Genomic DNA, 25,435 nt, shown 5'->3' with positions numbered 1-25,435 from the left:
ACAGAGTAAATAGGCATTTTAACGTCATAGATTTAGCCGGTGGTAGTTTGTGGAATAGACACCAGGTGGAATGCGGTTTTAACCAATCAGCGTTCAGGATTAGACCCACCCATTGTATAATGAGCTATATGTATAATAAGACCCCTTGGTGTATCAAAAATGTTTTTGCTGAAAATGTTATTTATTTGGCCTTAAGGTTATTAGCCCAAACACACACACTGAATAACAGATTCACTACATGGCACAACAGATTGACCCCACCCCAAAAATGTTTTTGTTTGTTTGTCCTGAAGTGTGTCTTGTATCTGAGAAATATGAGAAAGATCAGGAAACATATTTTATTTTTTACTTGCATTTAACCCCTTATTTATATATATATATACACCACCAGTCAAAAGTTTGAACACACCAACTCATTCCAAAAAAAAATGTAATTCTATTTTCTAGATTGTAGAATAATAGTGAAGATATCAAAACATTTGAAATAACACATATGGAATCATGTAGTAACCAAAAAAGTTTTAAACAAATCAAAAACATTTTATATTTGAGATTCTTCAAAGTAGCCACCCTTTGCCTTGATAACAGCTTTGCACACTCTTAGCTTTCTCTCAACCAGCTTCATGAGGATTGCTTTTCCAACAGTATTGAAGGAGTTCCCACATTGCTGAGCACTTGTTGGCTGATTTTCCTTCACTCTTGGTCCAACGCATCCCAAACCGTATCAATTGGTTTGAGGTCGGGTGATTGTGGAGGCCAGGTCATCTGATGCATTACTCCATCCCGCTCCTTGGTCAAATAGCCCTTACACAGCATGGAGGTGTGTTTTGGGTCATTGTCTTGTAGAAAAATAAATGATAGTGCCACTAAGCGCAAACCAGATGGGATGGCGTATTGCTGCAGAATGCTGTGGTAGCCATGCTGGTTAAGTGTGCCTTGAATTCTAAATAAATCAATGACAGTGTCACCAGCAAAGCACCATCACACCTCCTCCTCCATGCTTCACAGTGGGAACCACACATGCAGAGATCATCCATTCACTCTGCGTCTCACAAAGACATAGCATTTGGAACCAAAAATCTCTAATTTGGACTCATCAGACCAAAGCACAGATTTCCACCGGTCTAATGTCCATTGCTCATGTTTCTTTGTCTAAGCAAGTCTCTTCTTCTTATTTGTGTCCTTTAGTAGTGGTTTCTTTCCAGCAATTCGACCATGAAGGCCTGATTCACGCAGTCTCCTCTGAACAGTTGATGTTGAGATGTGTTTGTTACTTGAACTCTGTGAAGTGCAATCTGAGGTGCAGGTAATTGTCCATTTCTGAGGCTGGTAACTGTAATGAACTTATCCTCTGCAGCAGAGGTAACTCTGCGTCTTCCTTTCCTGTGGCGGTCCTTGTCTTGTGAGGCCTGTGGGCATCCTATAGCAACATGTATGTGTTCGTGAGAGTCACCTTTCCACAGAGGGGTCATATTAGTTTGTAGGCCAAACTGTTTGGACGCTACAGACGATTTTGTGAGAAGACCGATATTCGGGATGTCTCCTGGTCTGACAAACACCGCTCTAGCTCTGTCACCTTTCACCACAGATGTCTCGTGGTCTGACAAACACCGCTCTAGCTCTGTCACCTTTCACCACAGATGTCTCATGGTCTGACAAACACCGCTGTAGCTCTGTCACCTTTCACCACAGATGTCTCATGGTCTAACAAACACCGCTCTTGCTCTGTCACCTTTCACCACAGATGTCTCATGGTCTGACAAACACCGCTCTAGCTCTGTCACCTTTCACCACAGATGTCTCATGGTCTGACAAACACCGCTCTAGCTCTGTCACCTTTCACCAAAGATGTGTCATGGTCTGACAAACACCGCTCTATCTCTGTCACCTTTCACCACAGATGTCTCATGGTCTGACAAACACCGCTCTAGCTCTGTCACCTTTCACCACAGATGTCTCATGGTCTGACAAACACCGCTCTAGCTCTGTCACCTTTCACCACAGATGTCTCATGGTCTGACAAACACCGCTCTAGCTCTGTCACCTTTCACCACAGGTGTCTCATTGTCTGACAAACACAGCTCTAGCTCTGTCACCTTTCACCACAGATGTCTCATGGTCTGACAAACACTGCTCTTGCTCTGTCACCACAGATGCGGAAGTGCGACATAGGCGGATGCGGTGGATTGAGATTTCATCAAATGCAAAACAGATATCTCAAGCTTAAACTGACAGATTTTTAGGGTGATTTTTGTATAATTAAAATTCGGTTTCAGCGGGGGGGGCATCGACCTTAGGGGGTTTTAATAGGAAACTATGGCAGCAGCCTCCAAGCTTCTTTTCACAAATGGTGCCACAGAAATGTGGTCCGAATTTAGACTAATTCCAAAGGACAACCTGTTCCCTAGATAGTGCACTACTTTGATCAAGGTATTGCTGGTCAAAAGTAGTGCACTATCTATCTAGGGAATGGGGTGTGCCTCTGGATATGCGTACATTTAAAAAACAAGAAAATGGTGCCGGTTTGCTTAATATAAGGAATTTGAAATTATTCATACTATTACTCTTAATACTTAAGCATATTTTAGCAATTACATTTACTTTTGATACTTAAATACTTAAGTTGTCATTTTCTATGAAGGTATCTTTACGCTTTTCCACACACACACACACTCTCACACACACACACACACACACACACACACACACACACACACACACACACACACACACACACACACACACACACACACACACACACACACACACACACACACACACACATACACACACACACACTTCAGCCCTTTCCTCTGTCATACTGGAGGAGAATTCCAGTCCACAATGTTACACAGCCTATTGAAGCGGGTAGAAGAGTTGTGCAGCAGATTGTGGGCACAGAGAGAGAGAGAGCATCAGATGACTGTCTGGCAGAAGTATGGCTGTGTTGGGAAACACTCATGTGTTTCAGAGCAGTCTGGCCGACAGCACTAGCAGTACTACTGGTTCTCCAACAAGCTTGCTACTAAATCATATTCAGTACTACAACAGAAGCAGTATGCCTGACTCCAAAGAACCAGTATATTATAAACAAGTAATAAACTAGTAAAACCAGAATATTAATGTTGTGTTTCTCTGCCAGAATCAGAGACCAATTATGGAGGTGTTCTATTATCACACATTTTGCTGTCCAGACTGAGAGCTGATTGGTTTAGACGTTCAGTTAAACACAGCTGATTGGTTAAACTTTAATCCTTCAGCAACACATGGCTGAAATAAATGTAGTTCATAGTCTGGATGTATCAAGTGTCTCAGAGTCGGAGTGTTGATTTAGGATCAAGTACCGTCAATGTAATCTTATTCATTGTGATATTAAAAGACAAAACTGATCCTAGATCAGCACTCCTACTCTGAGACGCTTGATACGTACAGCACAGAGCGACATCTGCCAAGCAGCCGGTCCTCTCCTCATGCAGAGAAACCTGAGTCCATTCAGATGAGATAAAAACAAATATCAGCAGCCTGCTCCCCTCAGAATGGATAGTAGTTTACTTCTACTCAGCAGACCTCTACAGGGGCCCATGGATACATGGCTCTAAAACTTCACTATCTTTCTGTTATCACCAAACCTGCTGGGGAGTTTAAAACAACTACTTGGACAATTTGCCACTTGACTTGCTGTAAAATCACCAAACCTGCTGGAGTTAAGGCCAGGCACCACACCCTCATAGGGTATTTGTTTTCTCATTAATCATATCACAACCAACTTTTACCAGTTTAATGTCAAATATATTTGATTATAATTTTATTTTTTAAATTAAATGTTTAAGTTTAATTAAAATATGCAAATGCAGTGATGTGTCATTAATATGTGCATATTTGCATATCACAGAAATCAATTTTTCTGGACACTGGATGAAGTTTCATTATGTTAAGACACTCCAAGACTTATCCAGAGCAGATTGTGGATAAATACTTTTTCTATCATTCTATCTGGAAAATACTAAAAGCTTTTTTGGCGCATTTTTCCCCCAAAAATGTTATCTACAATAAAACATTTACAACATATCAATAACTCCCTCTGGGCAAGTCTGGAGAATATATCTAAGGAAAACCACACAACATTTGGTGAATGCAGATGCTTCTGAAGCTGAGAAAAATGTGTTGGCATGTTGGAAGAATCTGACATTTAAGAAATGACAGTTGAAAACAAGTGCACTGAATTTAGACTATAACAAATGCATATTTAGACCCAATCACCATCCCTTCTAAGTAAGTTACTAATTATAGTCCAGTATAAAATATCCTTTTAAATGACATGTCATTTAATGTAATGCTTAAAATTCATAGAAATGTTGATGACGGTAGCATGATAAACAAAACAAAATATAAATGTTGATGACGGTAGTATGATAAACAAAACAAAATATAAATGTTGATGACGGTAGTATGATAAACAAAACAAAATATAAATGTTGATGACGGTAGTATGATAAACAAAACAAAATATAAATGTTGATGACGGTAGTATGATAAACAAAACAAAATATAAATGTTGATGACGGTAGCATGATAAACAAAACAAAATATAAATGTTGATGACGGTAGTATGATAAACAAAACAAAATATAAATGTTGATGACGGTAGCATGATAAACAAAACAAAATATAAATGTTGATGACGGTAGTATGATAAACAAAACAAAATATAAATGTTGATGACGGTAGTATGATAAACAAAACAAAATATAAATGTTGATGACGGTAGTATGATAAACAAAACAAAATATAAATGTTGATGACGGTAGTATGATAAACAAAACAAAATAGAAATGTTCATCAAGTTTTTGACATTTGTATGTTTACTTTTCGAAAATATTAATATTAATGGGACAAAATATTAACACATTTCAAAAATATAGGTAGATGCAAAAATGTAATTTCAGCCTGTGGTGCCTGGCCCTAACTAACATTTTGGTATCACTTTATTTAATGAGTCCTTTTACAAATGGTCTACAGATGCTAAAATGATTAACCAATGATTAACTTCAACTCTGTTGATATTTGCAACATCTGGATAGGGTTTGGGCCAAGTTAATAATGAAGTGTTTTCTCAACGGATAAGGAAAACAGCCATCACCTACAAACAACTACAATACATTACCCAAGACATATCCCTCCGAATTCTCTGTATCTGTTATTATTCATGCATAATAACCATTGGAACTGGTTTGAACATCATGCAAATATAATCCCTCCGCAATGATCAGATAATGGAAGCATTGAGATGGAGAAAGACCATAGCAACAGAACACAAATTCTCAAGATTCCTCCAACTCCCCTGATGGGGGAAGCCTATCAACAAGTGTGTCAACACATTGCCACCTGCCAGAGGTGTTTACAGACTGTCTCAACACGAGGCCAACAGAGGCTATGAGTGTCCTTCTACTCTGTCTATTTCTCTACATGGGTTTATAGCCGTTACAAGTGTCCTTCGACCCACTACTGACAACCCTCCAAAGCGTCCAGCCAGTCTCAAGGCCATGGAATGTCCCACAGGGCGAGGGACGGGCTTCAGGGCCAAAGAGAGAGGGGATTGGTCCTTTCATCGCCCACTGCAGGGTGCAGGAGTTAACACTTAATGAAACTAAGGTTGGGAGACCACCACCGTGGAAGGGCCAGGGACTGCAGCCTAAACAAACCCAGCCAGCTGCCCTCTGATCTGGGAGTAAATATACAAAAAGAGACCCTGGAGTAAAGACCCACAGCCTTGCTAGCACGTCAGAGATTACTACTGCATATAATTGGTTTATTGATTGCTTTAAAATTAAATAGGTGTTTTTAACGTCAACTGCTAACAGAATGATAGCGGCATGCATGGTTCACAGCTATCTCGTACAATAGCCATTTCGCTACATATTCGTTGCCAAACCCACTGGCCCCAGGTCATCAATACGTTTTTGCTAGGTAAAGCTCCGCCTCAACTCAGCTCACTGGTCACCATAGCAACAACCCCCCATAGCACACGCTCCAGCAGGTATATTTCACTGGTCATCCCCAAAGCCAAGTCCTTCTTTGGCTGCCTTTCCTTCCAGTTCTCTGCTGCCTATGACTAGAACGAGTATTTCTACTTGCACATTCTCATCTGCACATATATCACTCCAGTGTAAATTGATAAATTGTAATTACTTTGCCACTATTTGCTTATTTATTGCCTTACCTCCTTACTTTATTTGCGCACACTGTATACAGATTTGACTATTGTGTTATTGACTGTACGTTTGTTTATGTGTAACTCTGTGTTGTTGTTTTTGTTGCACTGCTTTGCTTTATCTTGGCCAGGTTGCAGTTGTAAATGAGAACGTGTTCTAAACTGGCCTACCTGGTTAAATAAAGGTGAAATAAAAAGAATGAAAGAAAACATGCATTTTACATGCACATCTCACGGACACACAGAAAGACAGACACACACATGCACAGCCACACACAGGCATGTGCGCACACATCCATAAACACACACAAACTCACAAATAAACAAAAAACGTAATGTGTACTTTCATAGTTGCTGTGTCGTATAAGTGTATTATTTGGAATTAAGTTGTGTCTACTTATCCAATTGAAAACCATCATGCCGTATTGCCAAAAGCATGTGCCTCTACTTGAAAACCAAAGGATGGAGTAAAAAATACATTTGCCTTTTAAGGAGCGCTTTGATGTTAGGAAAAGCTGGGGTTTGACTATGTGGTTCATGGAAGGACATTTGTAACAATGATGATGGTTTAAACCCGGCAGCTTTTGCAAGCATACATGGATTGTGTTAAACAATTGCTGAAGTAACTGCGTACATCAATCCAATGCTTTCAAATCCATGACAGAGAGTGTGCAAGTGCACACTTTAGAAGACACAGATGAAACAGATTAAAACAGATGATCAGGGTCGTACTGTGAACGTTGAACTCACCAGTATTTTTCCATTGGATTTGTCCTGCCGGGCGAGGCTGACCCCCATCCACTCATCATCCCTGTCTCCCTGGCACGTCTTCCCACAAGACTCCCTGGGCTTGTTCCCTGCAGGAGACAGACAGAAGATAGCAGTTTGTTAATAATGACTGTAATATTTAAAGTGGATGTTTTCCCCCATCCTCTGGGAGTCAACAGATGAAAGGTGAGCCTAGAGACAAGTTTCTAATACAGTTCTAACAAACTAGCTTTAAAGTTGATCTTTTATATTTTAGTTTTTTTGTAGATGTAGTGGACGTGGTTCGGTGAGCCAATGATGAGTGACCTTGTTTGAGGTCTGAGGATTTGTGTTAGCTGCCCTGAGATAATGCCTTGGCTTTAGCTCATCAAGCTAACACAGTCTTATGGCATCCATACATCCTGGGTTCAACCCTGGTTCACTATTGAACAGTCTTACATTTTGAGACTGCAGGAAAATGTACCATGTAATGATCTGAATACCAGACAGCCTTTTTTTATCGGTGTTGACACCAAACAAACAACTCTTGGGTCAACAGATATGGCCTAAATCCCAGACTACAGCCCAGAATGTGGTGTGTGTGTTTGTCTCTCTGATAGATGGAGAGCACAGTGACCTAGGAGGAGGGAGGAGAGGATTGAAACGCTTCCTTCATCCTAAATGGCACCCTATTCCCTATATAGTGCATTACTTTTGACCAGGGCCCATAGAGCTCTGGTTAAAAGTAATGCACTATGTAGGGTATAGGGTGCCATTTAGGACAGAATCGCTGTTTGGTCATCCTACCCTTTTTAATCATTACAGAGTGTGTAGCAGAACTCTAGGCCAAAGGAGCTGCCCAGTTATTTCATGTTTGCTAACAGATAAAAGTGGTTTAGAAAAGCATACATGTCTTTTGATGGTGCTGGGCTATATTATGACTGGCTTCTAGGCCTCTATGTCCATTTGCTCTCTGTCTCTGCAACTTTAAACAATTCTTAAATCTTAATGAAGATCAAAAAGCCCTAAGGAATGTCTGAGAAAGGAGTAAGACTGTGTCTCCTGCGAAATGGCACCCCTATTGGCTACGTAGTGCACTACATTTCACCAAGACCTTGGGTCTCATTTGGGACACTGCCCAAGACATAAAAACATTAGTCCCATTAAAACATGACTGCAACGAGTAAACAGCAGTAAGAAAGGAACACAGTTATTCACTTTAACAAGAATGCACTTAACTGGGCAAATAAAATCAATTAGCATATGTTAGGTGAATTAGCAGTCATAGACACCCACAAGAAGAATTGTGCAATCAAGGCACTGCATTTACAGAGTCTGAATCTAACGTCACTTTAGAAAAAAAAGAAGCCTCTCTCTCTTTCTCTCTCTCTCAGCAGCATGGGTGCCCTTAAACGGTTCAGTTCCTCTGCCCTCCGTCTCAGATCACCGGCTTTGTCCCCAATTGCACCCTGTGCCCTATGTAGTGCACTAGGCTATAGGAAACAGGGTGCCATTTGTGATTCACACACAGATTTACTGGAGCAGTCAGTGCAAATAAGAAAAGTTATAATTGACGCTATTTCCGGAGTTCATCACTAATATTTTCTCTGAGGCACCCTAGGGCTGAACTCCCTCTGTCTGGCGTAATTCATGGTAGCTTTCGCTCTGTATGTGTGTGTGTGTCGTGTGTTGTGTGTGAGAGAGAAAGGGAGAGAGAGAGAGACAGGGAGAGATCAGAGAGACAGAGAGGGTGAGACAGAGAGCGTGAGAAAGACAGAGAGAGAGAGTGAGTGAGACAGTGCGTGAGACAGACAGAGAGAGAGAGAAAGAGAGAGAGAGACCAGAGAGACAAAGAATGAGACCAGAGACAGAGGGAGAGAGTGAACACTGCAACAGAACCCCATGTCTGGCCTGACGCTTCGTTTAATAATGTACATCTTGTTGGTGACATGGAGGAGTAAGTGAGGATTTCTATTAAACCCATAAACCTTCTCTCTCTCTTGACCATAAGAATAGCAATTGCAGTAAACTTTCTGGCACAACCACTTGGAAAATATTAGCTAAAACATTAATCATACCTATCAAAATATTTCTGGACTTCTAGCAACCCGAGATTTTTCTCTCTTTCTGTATGTCTTTATTATTTATAAGTAAAAGGAACAGTTGACTAGTGTTAAACGCAGTAGCTGCCTATGTAACATACTTTGTGGTTAGTATTGTCTGTTGTCCTGTTTGTCTGTCCATGGTCTGTTGTCCTGTCTGTCCATGGTCTATTGTCCTGTCTGTCCATGGTCTATTGTCCTGTCTGTCCATGGTCTATTGTCCTGTCTGTCCATGGTCTATTGTCCTGTCTGTCCATGGTCTATTGTCCTGTCTGTCCATGGTCTATTGTCCTGTCTGTCCATGGTCTATTGTCCTGTTTGTCCATGGTCTATTGTCCTGTCTGTCCATGGTCTATTGTCCTGTCTGTCCATGGTCTATTGTCCTGTCTGTCCATGGTCTATTGTCCTGTCTGTCCATGGTCTATTGTCCTGTCTGTCCATGGTCTGCTGTCCTGTCTGTCTGTCCATGGTCTGTTGTCCTGTTTGTCCATGGTCTATTGTCCTGTCTGTCCATGGTCTGTTGTCCTGTTTGTCCATGGTCTATTGTCCTGTCTGTCCATGGTCTGTTGTCCTGTTTGTCCATGGTCTATTGTCCTGTTTGTCCATGGTCTGTTGTCCTGTCTGTCCATGGTCTGTTGTCCTGTTTGTCCATGGTCTGCTGTCCTGTCTGTCCATGGTCTGTTGTCCTGTTTGTCCATGGTCTATTGTCCTGTCTGTCCATGGTCTATTGTCCTGTCTGTCCATGGTCTATTGTCCTGTCTGTCCATGGTCTATTGTCCTGTCTGTCCATGGTCTATTGTCCTGTCTGTCCATGGTCTATTGTCCTGTTTGTCCATGGTCTATTGTCCTGTCTGTCCATGGTCTATTGTCCTGTCTGTCCATGGTCTATTGTCCTGTCTGTCCATGGTCTATTGTCCTGTCTGTCCATGGTCTATTGTCCTGTCTGTCCATGGTCTGCTGTCCTGTCTGTCCATGGTCTGTTGTCCTGTCTGTCCATGGTCTGTTGTCCTGTCTGTCCATGGTCTATTGTCCTGTCTGTCCATGGTCTATTGTCCTGTTTGTCCATGGTCTATTGTCCTGTCTGTCCATGGTCTATTGTCCTGTCTGTCCATGGTCTATTGTCCTGTCTGTCCATGGTCTATTGTCCTGTCTGTCCATGGTCTATTGTCCTGTCTGTCCATGGTCTGCTGTCCTGTCTGTCTGTCCATGGTCTGTTGTCCTGTTTGTCCATGGTCTATTGTCCTGTCTGTCCATGGTCTGTTGTCCTGTTTGTCCATGGTCTATTGTCCTGTCTGTCCATGGTCTGTTGTCCTGTTTGTCCATGGTCTATTGTCCTGTTTGTCCATGGTCTGTTGTCCTGTCTGTCCATGGTCTGTTGTCCTGTTTGTCCATGGTCTGCTGTCCTGTCTGTCCATGGTCTGTTGTCCTGTTTGTCCATGGTCTATTGTCCTGTCTGTCCATGGTCTATTGTCCTGTCTGTCCATGGTCTATTGTCCTGTCTGTCCATGGTCTATTGTCCTGTCTGTCCATGGTCTATTGTCCTGTCTGTCCATGGTCTATTGTCCTGTTTGTCCATGGTCTATTGTCCTGTCTGTCCATGGTCTATTGTCCTGTCTGTCCATGGTCTATTGTCCTGTCTGTCCATGGTCTATTGTCCTGTCTGTCCATGGTCTATTGTCCTGTCTGTCCATGGTCTATTGTCCTGTCTGTCCATGGTCTGCTGTCCTGTTTGTCTGTCCATGGTCTATTGTCCTGTCTGTCCATGGTCTGTTGTCCTGTCTGTCTATGGTCTGCTGTCCTGTCTGTCCATGGTCTGTTGTCCTGTCTGTCCATGGTCTGTTGTCCTGTTTGTCCATGATCTGCTGTCCTGTCTGTCCATGGTCTGTTGTCCTGTCTGTCCATGGTCTATTGTCCTGTCTGTCCATGGTCTGTTGTCCTGTTTGTCTGTCCATGGTCTGTTGTCCTGTTTGTCTGTCCATGGTCTATTGTCCTGTCTGTCCATGGTCTATTGTCCTGTCTGTCCATGGTCTGTTGTCCTGTCTGTCCATGGTCTGTTGTCCTGTTTGTCCATGGTCTGCTGTCCTGTCTGTCCATGGTCTGTTGTCCTGTTTGTCCATGGTCTATTGTCCTGTCTGTCCATGGTCTATTGTCCTGTCTGTCCATGGTCTATTGTCCTGTCTGTCCATGGTCTGCTGTCCTGTCTGTCCATGGTCTGTTGTCCTGTTTGTCTGTCCATGGTCTATTGTCCTGTCTGTCCATGGTCTGTTGTCCTGTTTGTCCATGGTCTGCTGTCCTGTCTGTCCATGGTCTGTTGTCCTGTTTGTCCATGGTCTATTGTCCCGTCTGTCCATAGTCTGTTGTCCTGTTTGTCTGTCCATGGTCTATTGTCCTGTCTGTCCATGGTCTGTTGTCCTGTTTGTCTGTCCATGGTCTATTGTCCTGTCTGTCCATGGTCTGTTGTCCTGTCTGTCCATGGTCTATTGTCCTGTCTGTCCATGGTCTGTTGTCCTGTCTGTCCATGGTCTATTGTCCTGTCTGTCCATGGTCTATTGTCCTGTCTGTCCATGGTCTATTGTCCTGTCTGTCCATGGTCTATTGTCCTGTCTGTCCATGGTCTATTGTCCTGTCTGTCCATGGTCTATTGTCCTGTCTGTCCATGGTCTATTGTCCTGTCTGTCCATGGTCTATTGTCCTGTCTGTCCATGGTCTGTTGTCCTGTTTGTCCATGGTCTATTGTCCTGTCTGTCCATGGTCTGTTGTCCTGTCTGTCCATGGACTGTTGTCCTGTTTGTTCATGGTCTGTTGTCCTGTTTGTCCATGGTCTATTGTCCTGTCTGTCCATGGTCTGTTGTCCTGTCTGTCCATGGTCTATTGTCCTGTTTGTCCATGGTCTGCTGTCCTGTCTGTCTGTCCATGGTCTGTTGTCCTGTCTGTCCATGGTCTATTGTCCTGTTTGTCCATGGTCTGCTGTCCTGTCTGTCTGTCCATGGTATATTGTCCTGTCTGTCCATGGTCTATTGTCCTGTCTGTCCATGGTCTATTGTCCTGTTTGTCCATGGTCTGTTGTCCTGTTTGTCCATGGTCTATTGTCCTGTCTGTCCATGGTCTGTTGTCCTGTTTGTCCATGGTCTATTGTCCTGTCTGTCCATGGTCTATTGTCCTGTCTGTCCATGGTCTATTGTCCTGTTTGTCCATGGTCTATTGTCCTGTCTGTCCATGGTCTATTGTCCTGTCTGTCCATGGTCTATTGTCCTGTCTGTCCATGGTCTGCTGTCCTGTCTGTCCATGGTCTGCTGTCCTGTCTGTCTGTCCATGGTCTGTTGTCCTGTTTGTCCATGGTCTATTGTCCTGTCTGTCCATGGTCTGTTGTCCTGTCTGTCCATGGTCTGTTGTCCTGTCTGTCCATGGTCTGTTGTCCTGTTTGTCCATGGTCTGTTGTCCTGTTTGTCCATGGTCTGTTGTCCTGTTTGTCCATGGTCTATTGTCCTGTCTGTCCATGGTCTGTTGTCCTGTCTGTCCATGGTCTATTGTCCTGTTTGTCCATGGTCTATTGTCCTGTTTGTCCATGGTCTGCTGTCCTGTCTGTCCATGGTCTGCTGTCCTGTCTGTCTGTCCATGGTCTATTGTCCTGTCTGTCCATGGTCTATTGTCCTGTTTGTCCATGGTCTATTGTCCTGTTTGTCCATGGTCTGCTGTCCTGTTTGTCCATGGTCTGCTGTCCTGTCTGTCTGTCCATGGTCTGTTGTCCTGTTTGTCCATGGTCTATTGTCCTGTCTGTCCATGGTCTATTGTCCTGTCTGTCCATGGTCTATTGTCCTGTCTGTCCATGGTATGTTGTCCTGTCTGTCCATGGTCTGTTGTCCTGTCTGTCCATGGTCTATTGTCCTGTTTGTCCATGGTCTATTGTCCTGTTTGTCCATGGTCTGCTGTCCTGTCTGTCCATGGTCTGCTGTCCTGTCTGTCTGTAGGTCGGTCTATTGTACCGTCTGTCAATGGTCTATTGTCCTGTTTGTCCATGGTCTGCTGTCCTGTTTGTCCATGGTCTGCTGTCCTGTCTGTCTGTCCATGGTCTGTTGTCCTGTTTGTCCATGGTCTGTTGTCCTGTCTGTCCATGGTCTATTGTCCTGTCTGTCCATGGTCTGTTGTCCTGTTTGTCCATGGTCTATTGTCCTGTCTGTCCATGGTCTATTGTCCTGTCTGTCCATGGTCTATTGTCCTGTCTGTCCATGGTCTGTTGTCCTGTTTGTCCATGGTCTATTGTCCTGTTTGTCCATGGTCTATTGTCCTGTCTGTCCATGGTCTGTTGTCCTGTCTGTCCATGGTCTGTTGTCCTGTCTGTCCATGGTCTGTTGTCCTGTTTGTCCATGGTCTGTTGTCCTGTTTGTCCATGGTCTGTTGTCCTGTTTGTCCATGGTCTGTTGTCCTGTTTGTCCATGGTCTGTTGTCATGTTTGTCCATGGTCTATTGTCCTGTCTGTCCATGGTCTGTTGTCCTGTCTGTCCATGGTCTGTTGTCCTGTCTGTCCATGGTCTGTTGTCCTGTCTGTCCATGGTCTATTGTCCTGTCTGTCCATGGTCTATTGTCCTGTCTGTCCATGGTCTATTGTCCTGTCTGTCCATGGTCTATTGTCCTGTCTGTCCATGGTCTATTGTCCTGTCTGTCCATGGTCTATTGTCCTGTCTGTCCATGGTCTGTTGTCCTGTCTGTCTGTCCATGGTCTGTTGTCCTGTTTGTCCATGGTCTATTGTCCTGTCTGTCCATGGTCTGTTGTCCTGTTTGTCCATGGTATATTGTCCTGTCTGTCCATGGTCTGTTGTCCTGTTTGTCCATGGTCTGTTGTCCTGTTTGTCCATGGTCTATTGTCCTGTCTGTCCATGGTCTGTTGTCCTGTCTGTCCATGGTCTGTTGTCCTGTCTGTCCATGGTCTGTTGTCCTGTTTGTCCATGGTCTATTGTCCTGTCTGTCCATGGTCTGCTGTCCTGTTTGTCCACGGTCTATTGTCCTGTCTGTCCATGGTCTATTGTCCTGTTTGTCCATGGTCTATTGTCCTGTCTGTCCATGGTCTGTTGTCCTGTTTGTCCATGGTCTATTGTCCTGTTTGTCAATGGTCTATTGTCCTGTTTGTCCATGGTCTATTGTCCTGTCTGTCCATGGTCTTCTGTCCTGTCTGTCCATGGTCTTCTGTCCTGTCTGTCTGTCCATGGTCTGTTGTCCTGTTTGTCCATGGTCTATTGTCCTGTTTGTCCATGGTCTGTTGTCCTGTCTGTCCATGGTCTATTGTCCCGTTTGTCCATGGTCTATTGTCCTGTCTGTCCATGGTCTATTGTCCTGTTTGTCCATGGTCTGTTGTCCTGTTTGTCCATGGTCTATTGTCCTGTCTGTCCATGGTCTATTGTCCTGTCTGTCCATGGTCTGCTGTCCTGTCTGTCCATGGTCTGCTGTCCTGTCTGTCTGTCCATGGTCTGTTGTCCTGTTTGTCCATGGTCTGTTGTCCTGTCTGTCCATGGTCTGCTGTCCTGTCTGTCCATGGTCTGCTGTCCTGTCTGTCTGTCCATGGTCTGTCTGTCCATGGTCTGTTGTCCTGTTTGTCCATGGTCTGTTGTCCTGTCTGTCCATGGTCTGCTGTCCTGTCTGTCTGTCCATGGTCTGTTGTCCTGTTTGTCCATGGTCTATTGTCCTGTCTGTCCATGGTCTGCTGTCCTGTCTGTCTGTCCATGGTCTGTAGTCCTGTTTGTCCATGGTCTATTGTCCTGTCTGTCCATGGTCTGTTGTCCTGTTTGTCCATGGTCTATTGTCCTGTCTGTCCATGGTCTGCTGTCCTGTCTGTCTGTCCATGGTCTGTTGTCCTGTTTGTCCATGGTCTGTTGTCCTGTCTGTCCATGGTCTGCTGTTCTGTCTGTCTGTCCATGGTCTGTTGTCCTGTTTGTCCATGGTCTATTGTCCTGTCTGTCCATGGTCTGCTGTCCTGTCTGTCTGTCCATGGTCTGCTGTCCTGTCTGTCTGTCCATGGTCTATTGTCCTGTCTGTCCATGGTCTATTGTCCTGTTTGTCCATGGTCTATTGTCCTGTCTGTCCATGGTCTATTGTCCTGTTTGTCCATGGTCTATTGTCCTGTCTGTCCATGGTCTGTTGTCCTGTCTGTCCATGGTCTGTTGTCCTGTCTGTCCATGGTCTGTTGTCCTGTCTGTCCATGGTCTGTTGTCCTGTTTGTCCATGGTCTATTGTCCTGTCTGTCCATGGTCTTCTGTCCTGTCTGTCTGTCCATGGTCTGTTGTCCTGTTTGTCCATGGTCTATTGTCCTGTCTGTCTATGGTCTATTGTCCTGTCTGTCCATGGTCTGTTGTCCTGTTTGTCCATGGTCTATTGTCCTGTTTGTCCATGGTCTGTTGTCCTGTCTGTCCATGGTCTGTTGTCCTGTCTGTCCATGGTCTGTTGTCCTGTCTGTCAGTCTATGGTCTGTTGTCCTGTCTGTCAGTCTATGGTCTGTTGTCCTGTCTGTCCATGGTCTGTTGTCCTGTCTGTCCATGGTCTGTTGTCCTGTTTGTCCATGGTCTATTGTCCTGTCTGTCCATGGTCTTCTGTCCTGTCTGTCTGTCCATGGTCTGTTGTCCTGTTTGTCCATGGTCTGTTGTCCTGTCTGTCTGTTGTCCTGTCTGTCTGTCTATGGTCTGTTGTCCTGTCTGGTCTGCGGTCAGTTGCTCTGGCTGTCTATGGTCAGTTGTCCTGTCTGTCTATGGTCAGTTGTCCTGTCTGTCTATGGTCAGTTGTCCTGTATGTCTATGGTCAGTTGTCCTGTCTGTCTATGGTCAGTTGTCCTGTCAATGGTCAGTTGTCCTGTCTATGTCCTGTAAGTAGTTCTCTGTAGAAGGTTGTGAAGCAGAGGCCTAGTTTGTCAATATTGCATAGAAAACTATTCTAATATACTACATACGAACAGAATTTAGAATGTTCATACGCATAGAAAATGTGTGATTTATCAAACAGTCCTACAAACGGCCAGTGGCTCCGAGCTCTGAGGAGCGCCATCTATACATAGAAGCCTCCAGCCTTGAGTCCTGGAGGTTATACTGAACAGAAGACTCTGGTCCTAAAGGTCAGTATAGTTTGTGGTTATCCAGATGGCTCTACTTGTGGTCCCTGGTGACTGCATGGTCTGTGGTTCAGTACTGACCTCTGCCTAAGTCCATCTCAGTGCAGCGTCTCTCTGGGTTGCTGTGGACACGGCACTTGAACACGGCTCCAGGGGTGTGAACAGAGCTGCTGTGGGAAGAGTTGGCCTTGGGGGCCCCTACCAGCACCCTGTAGACAGAAACAAAACATCGTTTGTAAACGGTGCAAACGCAACAGATCCTGTCACAGCGGCCAAGAACAAGAACAACTTCAAGAAGGAGGACTGCTGTAGTAGGAAGAGTTGGCCTTGGGGGGCCCTATCTGCACCTTGCATACAGAAACAATGGGAGAACAAGAACACCTTGCATGAAGAGTCAAATGGTGGTTGTCACCAAGCATGAAGGATACAGTGTCAATAACACACATCCTCCCACTGGGCACACACTGGTTGAATCAATGTTGTTTCCAAGTCATTTAAATCAAATGACGTTAAACCAACATGGAATAGACGTTGAATTGACGTCTGTGCCCAGTGGGCTGTCAGAGTAAAGTCACATAATGATCTTCATAAGGCCCACTCTACAACAGAGTAATTCCCCCCATGTTTAAGACAAGTATGGTTGCCTATATTCAGGGGTGGAACTGGGGGAGAACATGTGGAACTGGAGTTCTCAAAGTGAAATTTCTGGAGTTCTCTGGAGTTCCCGAGTGACTTTTATTACAATTCCACCCCTGGGTATATGGGTCAGTCATGGCATCAGCACCCTGATTCATGGACTCATGACAATGAAGACAATGGTGGGAGTTCACAGCTATGGGGACATGATCCCATAAGCTTTGGCTACATGCTGGAATCTGGGACAGGCCAGCTTGGCTACTACAGAATTTTTTTTTTAAAGAAACCAAATGACATGCACATTCTTAAATACTGCACATCAATCAAACTGTTGACATAATAATGATAAGATTATATGTCACCATCATACAAATGGACTGTTTTTCGAAACAAGATAAATGAGTTTAAGCAGTAAAGTAGTAAACTTCACCCACACACTATCAATTGAGTACGTGTATTTGTTTTGGAAAATATTATTTAGTTAGTGATTTTAGAGGCTATTGCTCACATCATTAGGCTATTATTTTTAAACAACTGCATGTAGGCTATTCTTTCAACAACTGCATGTAGGCTATTCTTTCAACAACTGCATGTAGGCTACGTAACGCGCACAAATCTGAATGGCCCAAATACTGTGCCATTAATGTCCAAGGGCGGATACATAAGTGCATGAACAGTCCCCATTGCAATAACATTCACTATAAGATAGATACTAGGCGTTATAAGCTACCATGAGTAAACATGTAGCCTATGAGACTTACCAGCGCGTATTGTCATGATAGTGCTCCAGAACAGAATATCCAAAGAAACTCGAGTCAGGTCCACGGAACACAATAGGATGTTCTAAGTCAATGTTGTAGGAGTGAACTACAGAAACAGACAAATACACGTAGAGCACATTCAAAAGGCTCCTCTTCTGATTCAGAAAATGGGCCATCCTTTTGCGCATCCTTGAGAGGAACAACACTATGGAAAAAGTATCTAAAAACAAAGCTCGTCAAGGTTTCAGTGCTACAACAGAAAAAGTTACAAAAACTAACAGTTCAACTAGTTTCTGAAGTCTAGCACTTCGAACATGGAAAAATGACAGGGGTAGGTGCTCGAGAATAAAAAGAATGGTCCGGTGAAAAGTAACGGTCTGATCAGCTGCTCTCCATACTGTGAATCTGAGGAACTGGAGTCTGCAGCTCGTAGTTGCTCGCTGCGATGATAAGTGCGGTCATGGTGAAACGCAAATGGGTTCGGGGCCCGAGCATCAGATTTCACCAAAAACCGCTTCGCGCTTACGTTTATGAACGATGCTGCCCCCTGCCGTTCGGTATGTGAACAAACCAAGGGCAAAAGACAAACTACCTGTTGTAGACCAATCCATTTGTATATTGGCTGATGTTTGTGGATCATGCAGTCTTCATCACTTGTTCATATATTTTGGAAATACTTCCTTGCTTAACAAAATAAGTGGCTTGCCAGCAAATTAAAATATCAGACATAAAATACTGAGTGGACTGTAATTTTTGGTTCACTTAACAAGGACCTGGTTCCATAAATTCAATTAAATGTATGTTACAAAAGATTACTGCCATCTGGCAAACCAAAGTAATCACAGAGTAGTACTGTATAAAGGCAACTTTAAATCCTGGCAGTTTATAATACAGATGTTATTTATTTCCTAAAGTGAAGCATTTGTTATTCAACAGTATGAAAGAGATGTCCTCTATCAGCTTGCCAAACAGTTCTATACTTACAGGTTAATAGAACGGTGACATGTCCTGTTTTGGTTAGAGTGGTTGTTATTCTGATCACTCTCTACAGTTAGAACACAAGCAGGTGATCACTTCTTATTTGTCATCTTATCTTGTGATACAGATTGTGTAACAGAAATTGTGGGGAAAAAAGGACTGAAATACCTCAACAAAATACCTCTGACTGACATCTCTTACTGAAAATTCAAATAAGCGTACCTTACCACCGGACTCTTCAAAAGGTTGTTCAGGAAATTAAGAAAATATCTTAGTGAAATACAGTATCTTTTTCTGAAATATATCTGGTCATACAAGAATATAAAGGTCAGAATAGGCTAACATGTACATACTGTTTATACAATATTGAAAAAGATCCACATTTCAGCAAAGTGAAAAATGAGCACAGAGGAAGACAGAAAATCAGTGTAAATAAAGTTGTATTAGCTCGTCTCAAAATGTATTAATATAGCCAACAGTCACATTGTTCCCAATAGTACAGATTCACTTTTTTCTTTACAATATGTTTTGAGTAATTTTTTTGGTCAGTCTCCACAAAATATAAAGTAGAAAAGCTGTGGGAAACAAACACACATGGTCCTAGAAGCCAGTGTGTCTAAGTGGTAGAGTGTAATGGAAGGTACAGTTAAATGGTCATCTCATCCATAGAAATACAATGCAGATTCATATTAAGAACCGATAGAAATAGAACATAGATATTTTATTTCTATGATCCATCACACAGTCACAAGGGGGAATTGATACGTAGAGCAGAAACAACCAAAAATCAACTTATAAACAACCAAAGATCGACTCAAATACAACCATGGATCAACTGAAAAACACAATTTAAAGTAACTGTCCAGTTAAAATCTCCCAAAAGTTCATATTCTGTTAACTCATACCCAAATAATGTTGTTGACTAGTCTTATACTCATATTTGTGGGCAAAGCATAAATTGAAGAAATAACACTTCAAAAAACCCACCTCAAACTTGTATCTCAAACAGACATTTAAAAAACGCTTACCATTTCCTCATAGAGAACGATGTCATCCTGCCTCATTGGCTGAGCTGGCCAATCAGCGGTCTACTCACGTTCATATTTTTAATGACCGGTATACGCCCACACTATTCTGTTGTTGGGTAGTCCCCAACAACCTGATGTTCTGGTTTTCAGAGGAAATGGAAAGAGCCTGTGTTGCAACTCCATCTTAACTCCTCCTCCACATTTAATGGATTGGCTGAGCAGTGCAGAAGAGAACCTCCCCTGACAGTTTTTTTCCTTCTCGTCAAGACTAGTGTGTAGGGAATCTAGTTTCTGGCATTTAAATACTACGTTCTCAAAGGAAAAGTATTTCACTCATATTGTCATTAATTATAGGTCATATTTAATAGAAATCTGGAAAAACTGGACAGTTCATTTGTCAGAAAACACAACCAAAGAATCAACTAAAAAAAAATCAACCAACCCAATGACCAAAACAAACTTATTGCACAAGCCATCCATCCAAAGAAAATCTAAGTAAGAAAGATAATTAATTTTGGACTAAAAAACAAACAAATATTGTATAATTCATAAATTAAAAACCCTAATTTCATCATGTGAAAGTAGACTGGAAGAATTAGATACTATCTTTAGTTGGCATATTTTATAGTTCCCTCATAAGATTAGCTATGCAGCTCATACACATATCTACACAGCGCACAAACACACACAGTCAGAAGCAAAAGAAGTCCGACAGGACAGTAGAAGGGCTAGAGCTAGTCCACAGAGGTACAGTAGTCTTCATTCTAGTCCTTCAGCAGCAGTTTAGTCCACCCTCCATCCTTAAAGTACCAGCATCATTCTAATACCTGACCCTCATCGTAGCCAAGGCTGAAACAATAGGGAGAAGAGAGATATATGATTACTTTAACTGCACAGTACTACTTTGACTGGTAACAAGAGAATAGAAGCACAAATACCATCTACTCTGATCTGACCTAAAACACACTTATGACTAAGCATTTCACAGTAAGGTCTACACCAGTTGTATTTGGATCATCTGACAAATAAATGTGATTTGATACTAAAGCCAAATTCTGTATGCTTGTACTCTGCTTACCAATATGCCTTAATACTGTAACAGACAAGAGGCTAGACATGTCTTCCCCCTTCACATCCCGCCATGTGTTTCCATTGCTGTAACCGATACTGTAGTCACGGGTAAGTGGGTCTAGTTGTTTAAGATGCAATATATCTGGATGAGTAGGATATTATCAACATACTATACCTATAGGCCAAGGCAACGTCTGTAAGCGATTGCTGACATAGCACGGACTGGGTGTGTGTGTGTGCGCGTGTGCGTATCTGTGTGGTTGCATATGGCTCATCATTAGTGGCTTTACGACAAGGAAGAACAGATGCTTACAATTGCTTTTGTATCCTCTTTCTCCAGAACCTGCTGAGCTTGGTCTTGTGGGAACTTGAGCATGGAGGTTATGACTTTAGCCATCGTCTGTGGGAGGGAAGAGAAAAATACAGAAATGACTTAACCATCTAAAAAGAAAAGTAGCATACATTCAAATAAAAACTGTTTTTTCTACCCATTTCTTTTCATTGAAAATTCCTTAAACATGAACTTTAACTTGGTGGCTGGGGATGTTTGTGATATGTGTTGGGAAACTGATGACAGTTCACAACTGAGTTGTTAGAGTCAATGCTCTCAATGGCATGGGTCAATGTTTTTCAGTCTCTCAATTCTTGGCCGCCGGGTTGGGATCATTGCAGTAAACCTAGTACTAAAACTGCCCATCTGTACAGACATTCACCCAGCCCAGACCCAACATGGATGATCAGTCAACCTCTGTCCAGCCATTCACCAAGCTCAGATCCCTATTCAGTTGATGCATATCCAATATGTAGGCACAGTTAACCCCTGTCCAGCCATATACCAAGCTCAGATCCATCATGGAGGCTTAGTGATCCCCTGTCCAGCCAATCACCCAGCTCAGATCGATCATGGAGGCTTAGTGATCCCCTGTCCAGCCAATAACCTAGCTCAGATCCCTATTCAGTTGATGCATATCCAATATGTAGGCACAGTTAACCCCTGTCCAGCCATATACCAAGCTCAGATCCCTATTCAGTTGATGCATATCCAATATGTAGGCACAGTTAACCCCTGTCCAGCCATATACCAAGCTCAGATCCCTATTCAGTTGATGCATATCCAATATGTAGGCACAGTTAACCCCTGTCCAGCCATATACCAAGCTCAGATCCATCATGGAGGCTTAGTGATCCCCTGTCCAGCCAATCACCTAGCTCAGTCACCCACTTCACCCCATAGTAATCCAACATGCAGTCTCTACTCTGTGACACCCTGCCCTCATCACTACCATCTTCCATCAGATAAACAATTGAGGTTAAGTGAACCCATTTCCAGCCATTCACCACATAAGATCACACACTGCAGCCCATAAGGCTCTGTGGCCACCTGCTCTCAACACCACCATCAATGACCCAATCAAATCAGTCTGGCTCATTGAGACCAAAAAAAGTCTATCTGCCAGCGTTAGCAGCATGTGTTAGCTAGCTTATAAAATTCTGGCCCTAATCAGAAAAGGTGCTACTGTTTGAGGAAACCAGGGTAACAACCAACCGAAAGATCTCTTCTTGTTGTAGAGGAGCTAAACAAGTCCAGTAAGTCTTTAAAATGTCAGTGTGAGTCATGTGAATAGTATGTCTGTTGGGGGGGACATCCTTCCACTCCCAGGGAGGCCATAATGATATGGCTATGACATCATCAAGTTTAACTGTTTACTGAGGACCTAGGGGGGAACCCTGCTAACTTTATGTGTGTGCGTGCGATACCCGCTGTTTTTAGGACCGTGTCAACTAGCACTGTTAATTCCCATACAGCATCATTAATTAGCACCTATGCTAAACAGACACAAACACAAAATTACTTTTGTGCGAGTCTAACTGGGTGATGGCTGTGTGGGAATGGAGAAGTTTATTGGCTTTCTCTCTACGGTCTCTCCTCCTTCCATATTTTTGACCTCCTCTCACATTTTCATTGAGAGAAAGCAACTAAACAAATGGCAATCTATCCTGGGCTGAATAAAAGGGAAGTGTGATACCGATGGTTATATTTTAAGAAACTTGAATGATGCAGGATTATGTGCACTGTCAATCTTCCCTCATCAGAAAATGTTACTTTAATGCTAAAGATGCAAATTGATTATTGATAAAATACCTTAGTTTCCCGCCCCATCATATACTCAAACAGCACCTTCCTCAGGTACTCAAACTCTGTGGGTTCCGAGAAGGACTCAGCACGGTAATGGCCAGGATCTAGAACACACAAAGGGTCAAATTAATTCATCACAAAATTAAAGTCACTAAATCTTTAAAATGTATGGACAAAGTTGTAAAATCTTGATCATCAGTGAATTCAGTCACCAAGCTATTAACTAGGACATACAGTGAGCTCCAAAATAATTGGGACACATTTGTTGTCGTTTTGGCTCTGTACTCCACTTTGGATTTGTAATGATACAATGACTGTGAGGTTAAAGTGGAGACTGTCAGATTTCATTTGAGAGTATTTTTATCCATATCGGGTGAATCGTTTAGAAGTTACAGCACTTTTGGTACATAGTCCCCTCCATTTTAGGGGACAAGTTCACTTACACTGTATACAGTATGTATATTAAAAGTATTTGGACCCCTATTCATAGCACGCAATGACTACATAAAGCTGGTGACTCTACAAACTGGTTGGATGCAAATGTTGTTTGTTTTGGTTGTGTTTCTGATCATTTGTGCACAATAGAAAATAATGGTAAATAATGTAGTGTGTGTCATTGGAGTCAATTTTATTGTAAATAAGAATAGAATGTTTCTAACACTTCTACATTAATGTGGATGCTACCATGATTACAGATAATCCTGAATGAATCGTGAATGATGAGTGAGAAAGTTTGGCGCACAAATATCATACTCCCAAGACATGCTAACCTTTCACCATTATAATAACAGGGGAGGTTATCATTTTTGTGTGTGTGTGTGTGTGTGTGTGTGTGTGTGTGGGGTGGGGGGTGTATGATATTTGTGCGTCTAACTTTCAAACTCATTATCATTATTCACGATTCGTTCAGGATTATCTGTAATCATGCTAGCATCCACATTAATTCTTCAAGCTCAGTCAAGGTGTTGGGGATCATGGCAAGACAGGCATTTTCAAGCAGATTTAAGCCAACAATGGTAACTTGGCCACTCAGGAACATTCACAGTCTTCTTAGTAAGCAACTCCAGTGTAGCTAGATTTGGCCTTAAGATTTGTTGTAGATTATTGTCCTGCTGAAAGGTGAATTCCTCTCCCAGTGTCTGGTGTAAAGCAGGTTTTCATCTAGGATTTTGCCTGTGCTTAGCTCAATTCCATTTCTTTGTATCCTGACAAACTCCCCAGTCTTTGCCGATGTCAAGCATTCCCATACAATGATGCAGCCACCACCATGCTTGAAAATAAAGAGGCAGTTACTCAGTAATGTGCTGTGTTGGATTTGCCCCAACTTTTGCAAGGCTTTGCATTTAGGCCAAAAAGTGCTTTCCTTTGACGTGTTTTCTTGTTTGTTGCAGTTCTACTTTAGTGCCTTGTTGCATACAGGATGCATGTTTTGGAATATTTGTATTCTGTATATTTGTATTATTTTCACTCTGTCATTTCGATCATTATTGTGGAGTCACTACAATGTTGTTATTTGTCTGAATTGTTACCCATCTACCAATCACCGCCCTTCCTTGAGGCTTTCGAAAAGTTCCCTGGTCTTTTTAGTTTTATCTGTGCTTGGACACACTCAAACAGAGTGTGTCCATGTAATTTATGTGATTTGTTAAGCCAAATTTTACTCCTGAACTAATTTAGGCATGCCTAAACAAAAAGGGAGTGAATAATGTTTCAATTAGTTACAGAACATGGAAACCCTTACAGCAGTGCACAGGCGTGGGTTCAAACCAAGTGCCAAATACAAAAACGACCAAAACTGGAAAGCATGGCACATGGCCTAGATGAGCACTAGTACACCGAAAGAACATTACAAACAGTCCAGTTCAGGGTTTCCGTTAGCCGTAAATGCCGGCTTTTGGTTGATAAAAAAAATGAAAAGCAGATAAAAATTGTTGCTGGCCAAATTGCAAAATAGTGCTTTTTTTTCATTGATGGAAATACCAGTCGATGTGCTCCAACTTCAAATGCAAATAGGCTGATAAATCCTCAAGCTGCTGGGGTGGGTGTGTTCCTATTTTTGGGAGATGGGAGGCCCTCGTAAAAGGACTTGAGCTTAGCGTACCACAACTGGGCAAAATTCGCAAATTTTAAGTCATACCACAGATTCTCAGTTGGATTGAGGTCTGGGATTTGACTAGGCCATTCCAAGACATTTAAATGTTTACCCTTAAATAACTTGAGTGTTGCTTTAGCAATATGCTTAGGGTCATTGTCCTGCTGGAATGTGAACCTCCATCCCAGTCTCAAATCTCTGGAAGACTGAAACAGGTTTCCCTCAAGAATATCCCTGCATTTAGCGCCATCTATCATTCCTTCAATTCTGACCAATTTCCCTGCCAATGAAAAACAGCCCCATAGCATGATGCTGCCACCACCATGCTTGGGGATGATATTCTTGGGGTGATGAGAGGTGTTGGGTTTGCACTAGACATAGCATTTGCTTTGATGGCCAAAAATCTCAATTTTAGTCTCATCTGACCAGAGTACCTTCTTCCCTATGTTTGGGGAGTCTATGTTTGGGGAGTCTCACACATGCCTTTTGGCGAACACCAAACATGTTTGCTATTTTTTTCTTTAAGCAATGGCTTTTTTTCTGTCCACTCCTCCATAAAGCCCTGCTCTGTGGAGTGTATGG

The 25,435-nt window shown here is 42.7% G+C and overlaps 2 protein-coding genes across 3 annotated transcripts in view; both read right to left on the bottom strand.

Annotated features, from left to right (window-relative positions):
- The window catches only part of itga9 (integrin, alpha 9), a 153,348-nt gene extending 135,337 nt beyond the window's left edge, over positions 1 to 18,011 (bottom strand). The window contains exons 1-3 of the mRNA XM_052477968.1: positions 17,548 to 18,011; positions 16,232 to 16,359; positions 6,962 to 7,068 (exon numbers count right to left, since the gene is read on the bottom strand). Of these exons, the coding sequence (XP_052333928.1) occupies positions 6,962 to 7,068; positions 16,232 to 16,359; positions 17,548 to 17,735 (423 nt within the window). The 5' untranslated portion in view covers positions 17,736 to 18,011. The remainder of the gene's footprint in view (positions 1 to 6,961; positions 7,069 to 16,231; positions 16,360 to 17,547) is intronic.
- Positions 18,012 to 18,948: 937 nt separating this feature from the next.
- golga4 (golgin A4) overlaps positions 18,949 to 25,435 on the bottom strand; it is a 29,555-nt gene continuing 23,068 nt past the window's right edge. For both annotated transcript variants that reach the window (XM_052477966.1, XM_035801074.2), the window contains 3 exons: positions 22,768 to 22,865; positions 20,938 to 21,024; positions 18,949 to 20,402 (listed from right to left, as the gene is read on the bottom strand). In XM_052477966.1, the coding sequence (XP_052333926.1) occupies positions 20,388 to 20,402; positions 20,938 to 21,024; positions 22,768 to 22,865 (200 nt within the window). In that variant the 3' untranslated portion in view covers positions 18,949 to 20,387. The remainder of the gene's footprint in view (positions 20,403 to 20,937; positions 21,025 to 22,767; positions 22,866 to 25,435) is intronic.

This window comes from Oncorhynchus keta, chromosome 24, assembly GCF_023373465.1.
Source record: "Oncorhynchus keta strain PuntledgeMale-10-30-2019 chromosome 24, Oket_V2, whole genome shotgun sequence".
Lineage (NCBI taxonomy): Eukaryota > Metazoa > Chordata > Actinopteri > Salmoniformes > Salmonidae > Oncorhynchus > Oncorhynchus keta.
The sequence above is the reverse complement of the archived record's forward strand: the minus strand, read 5'-3'. Positions and strand labels throughout refer to the sequence as shown.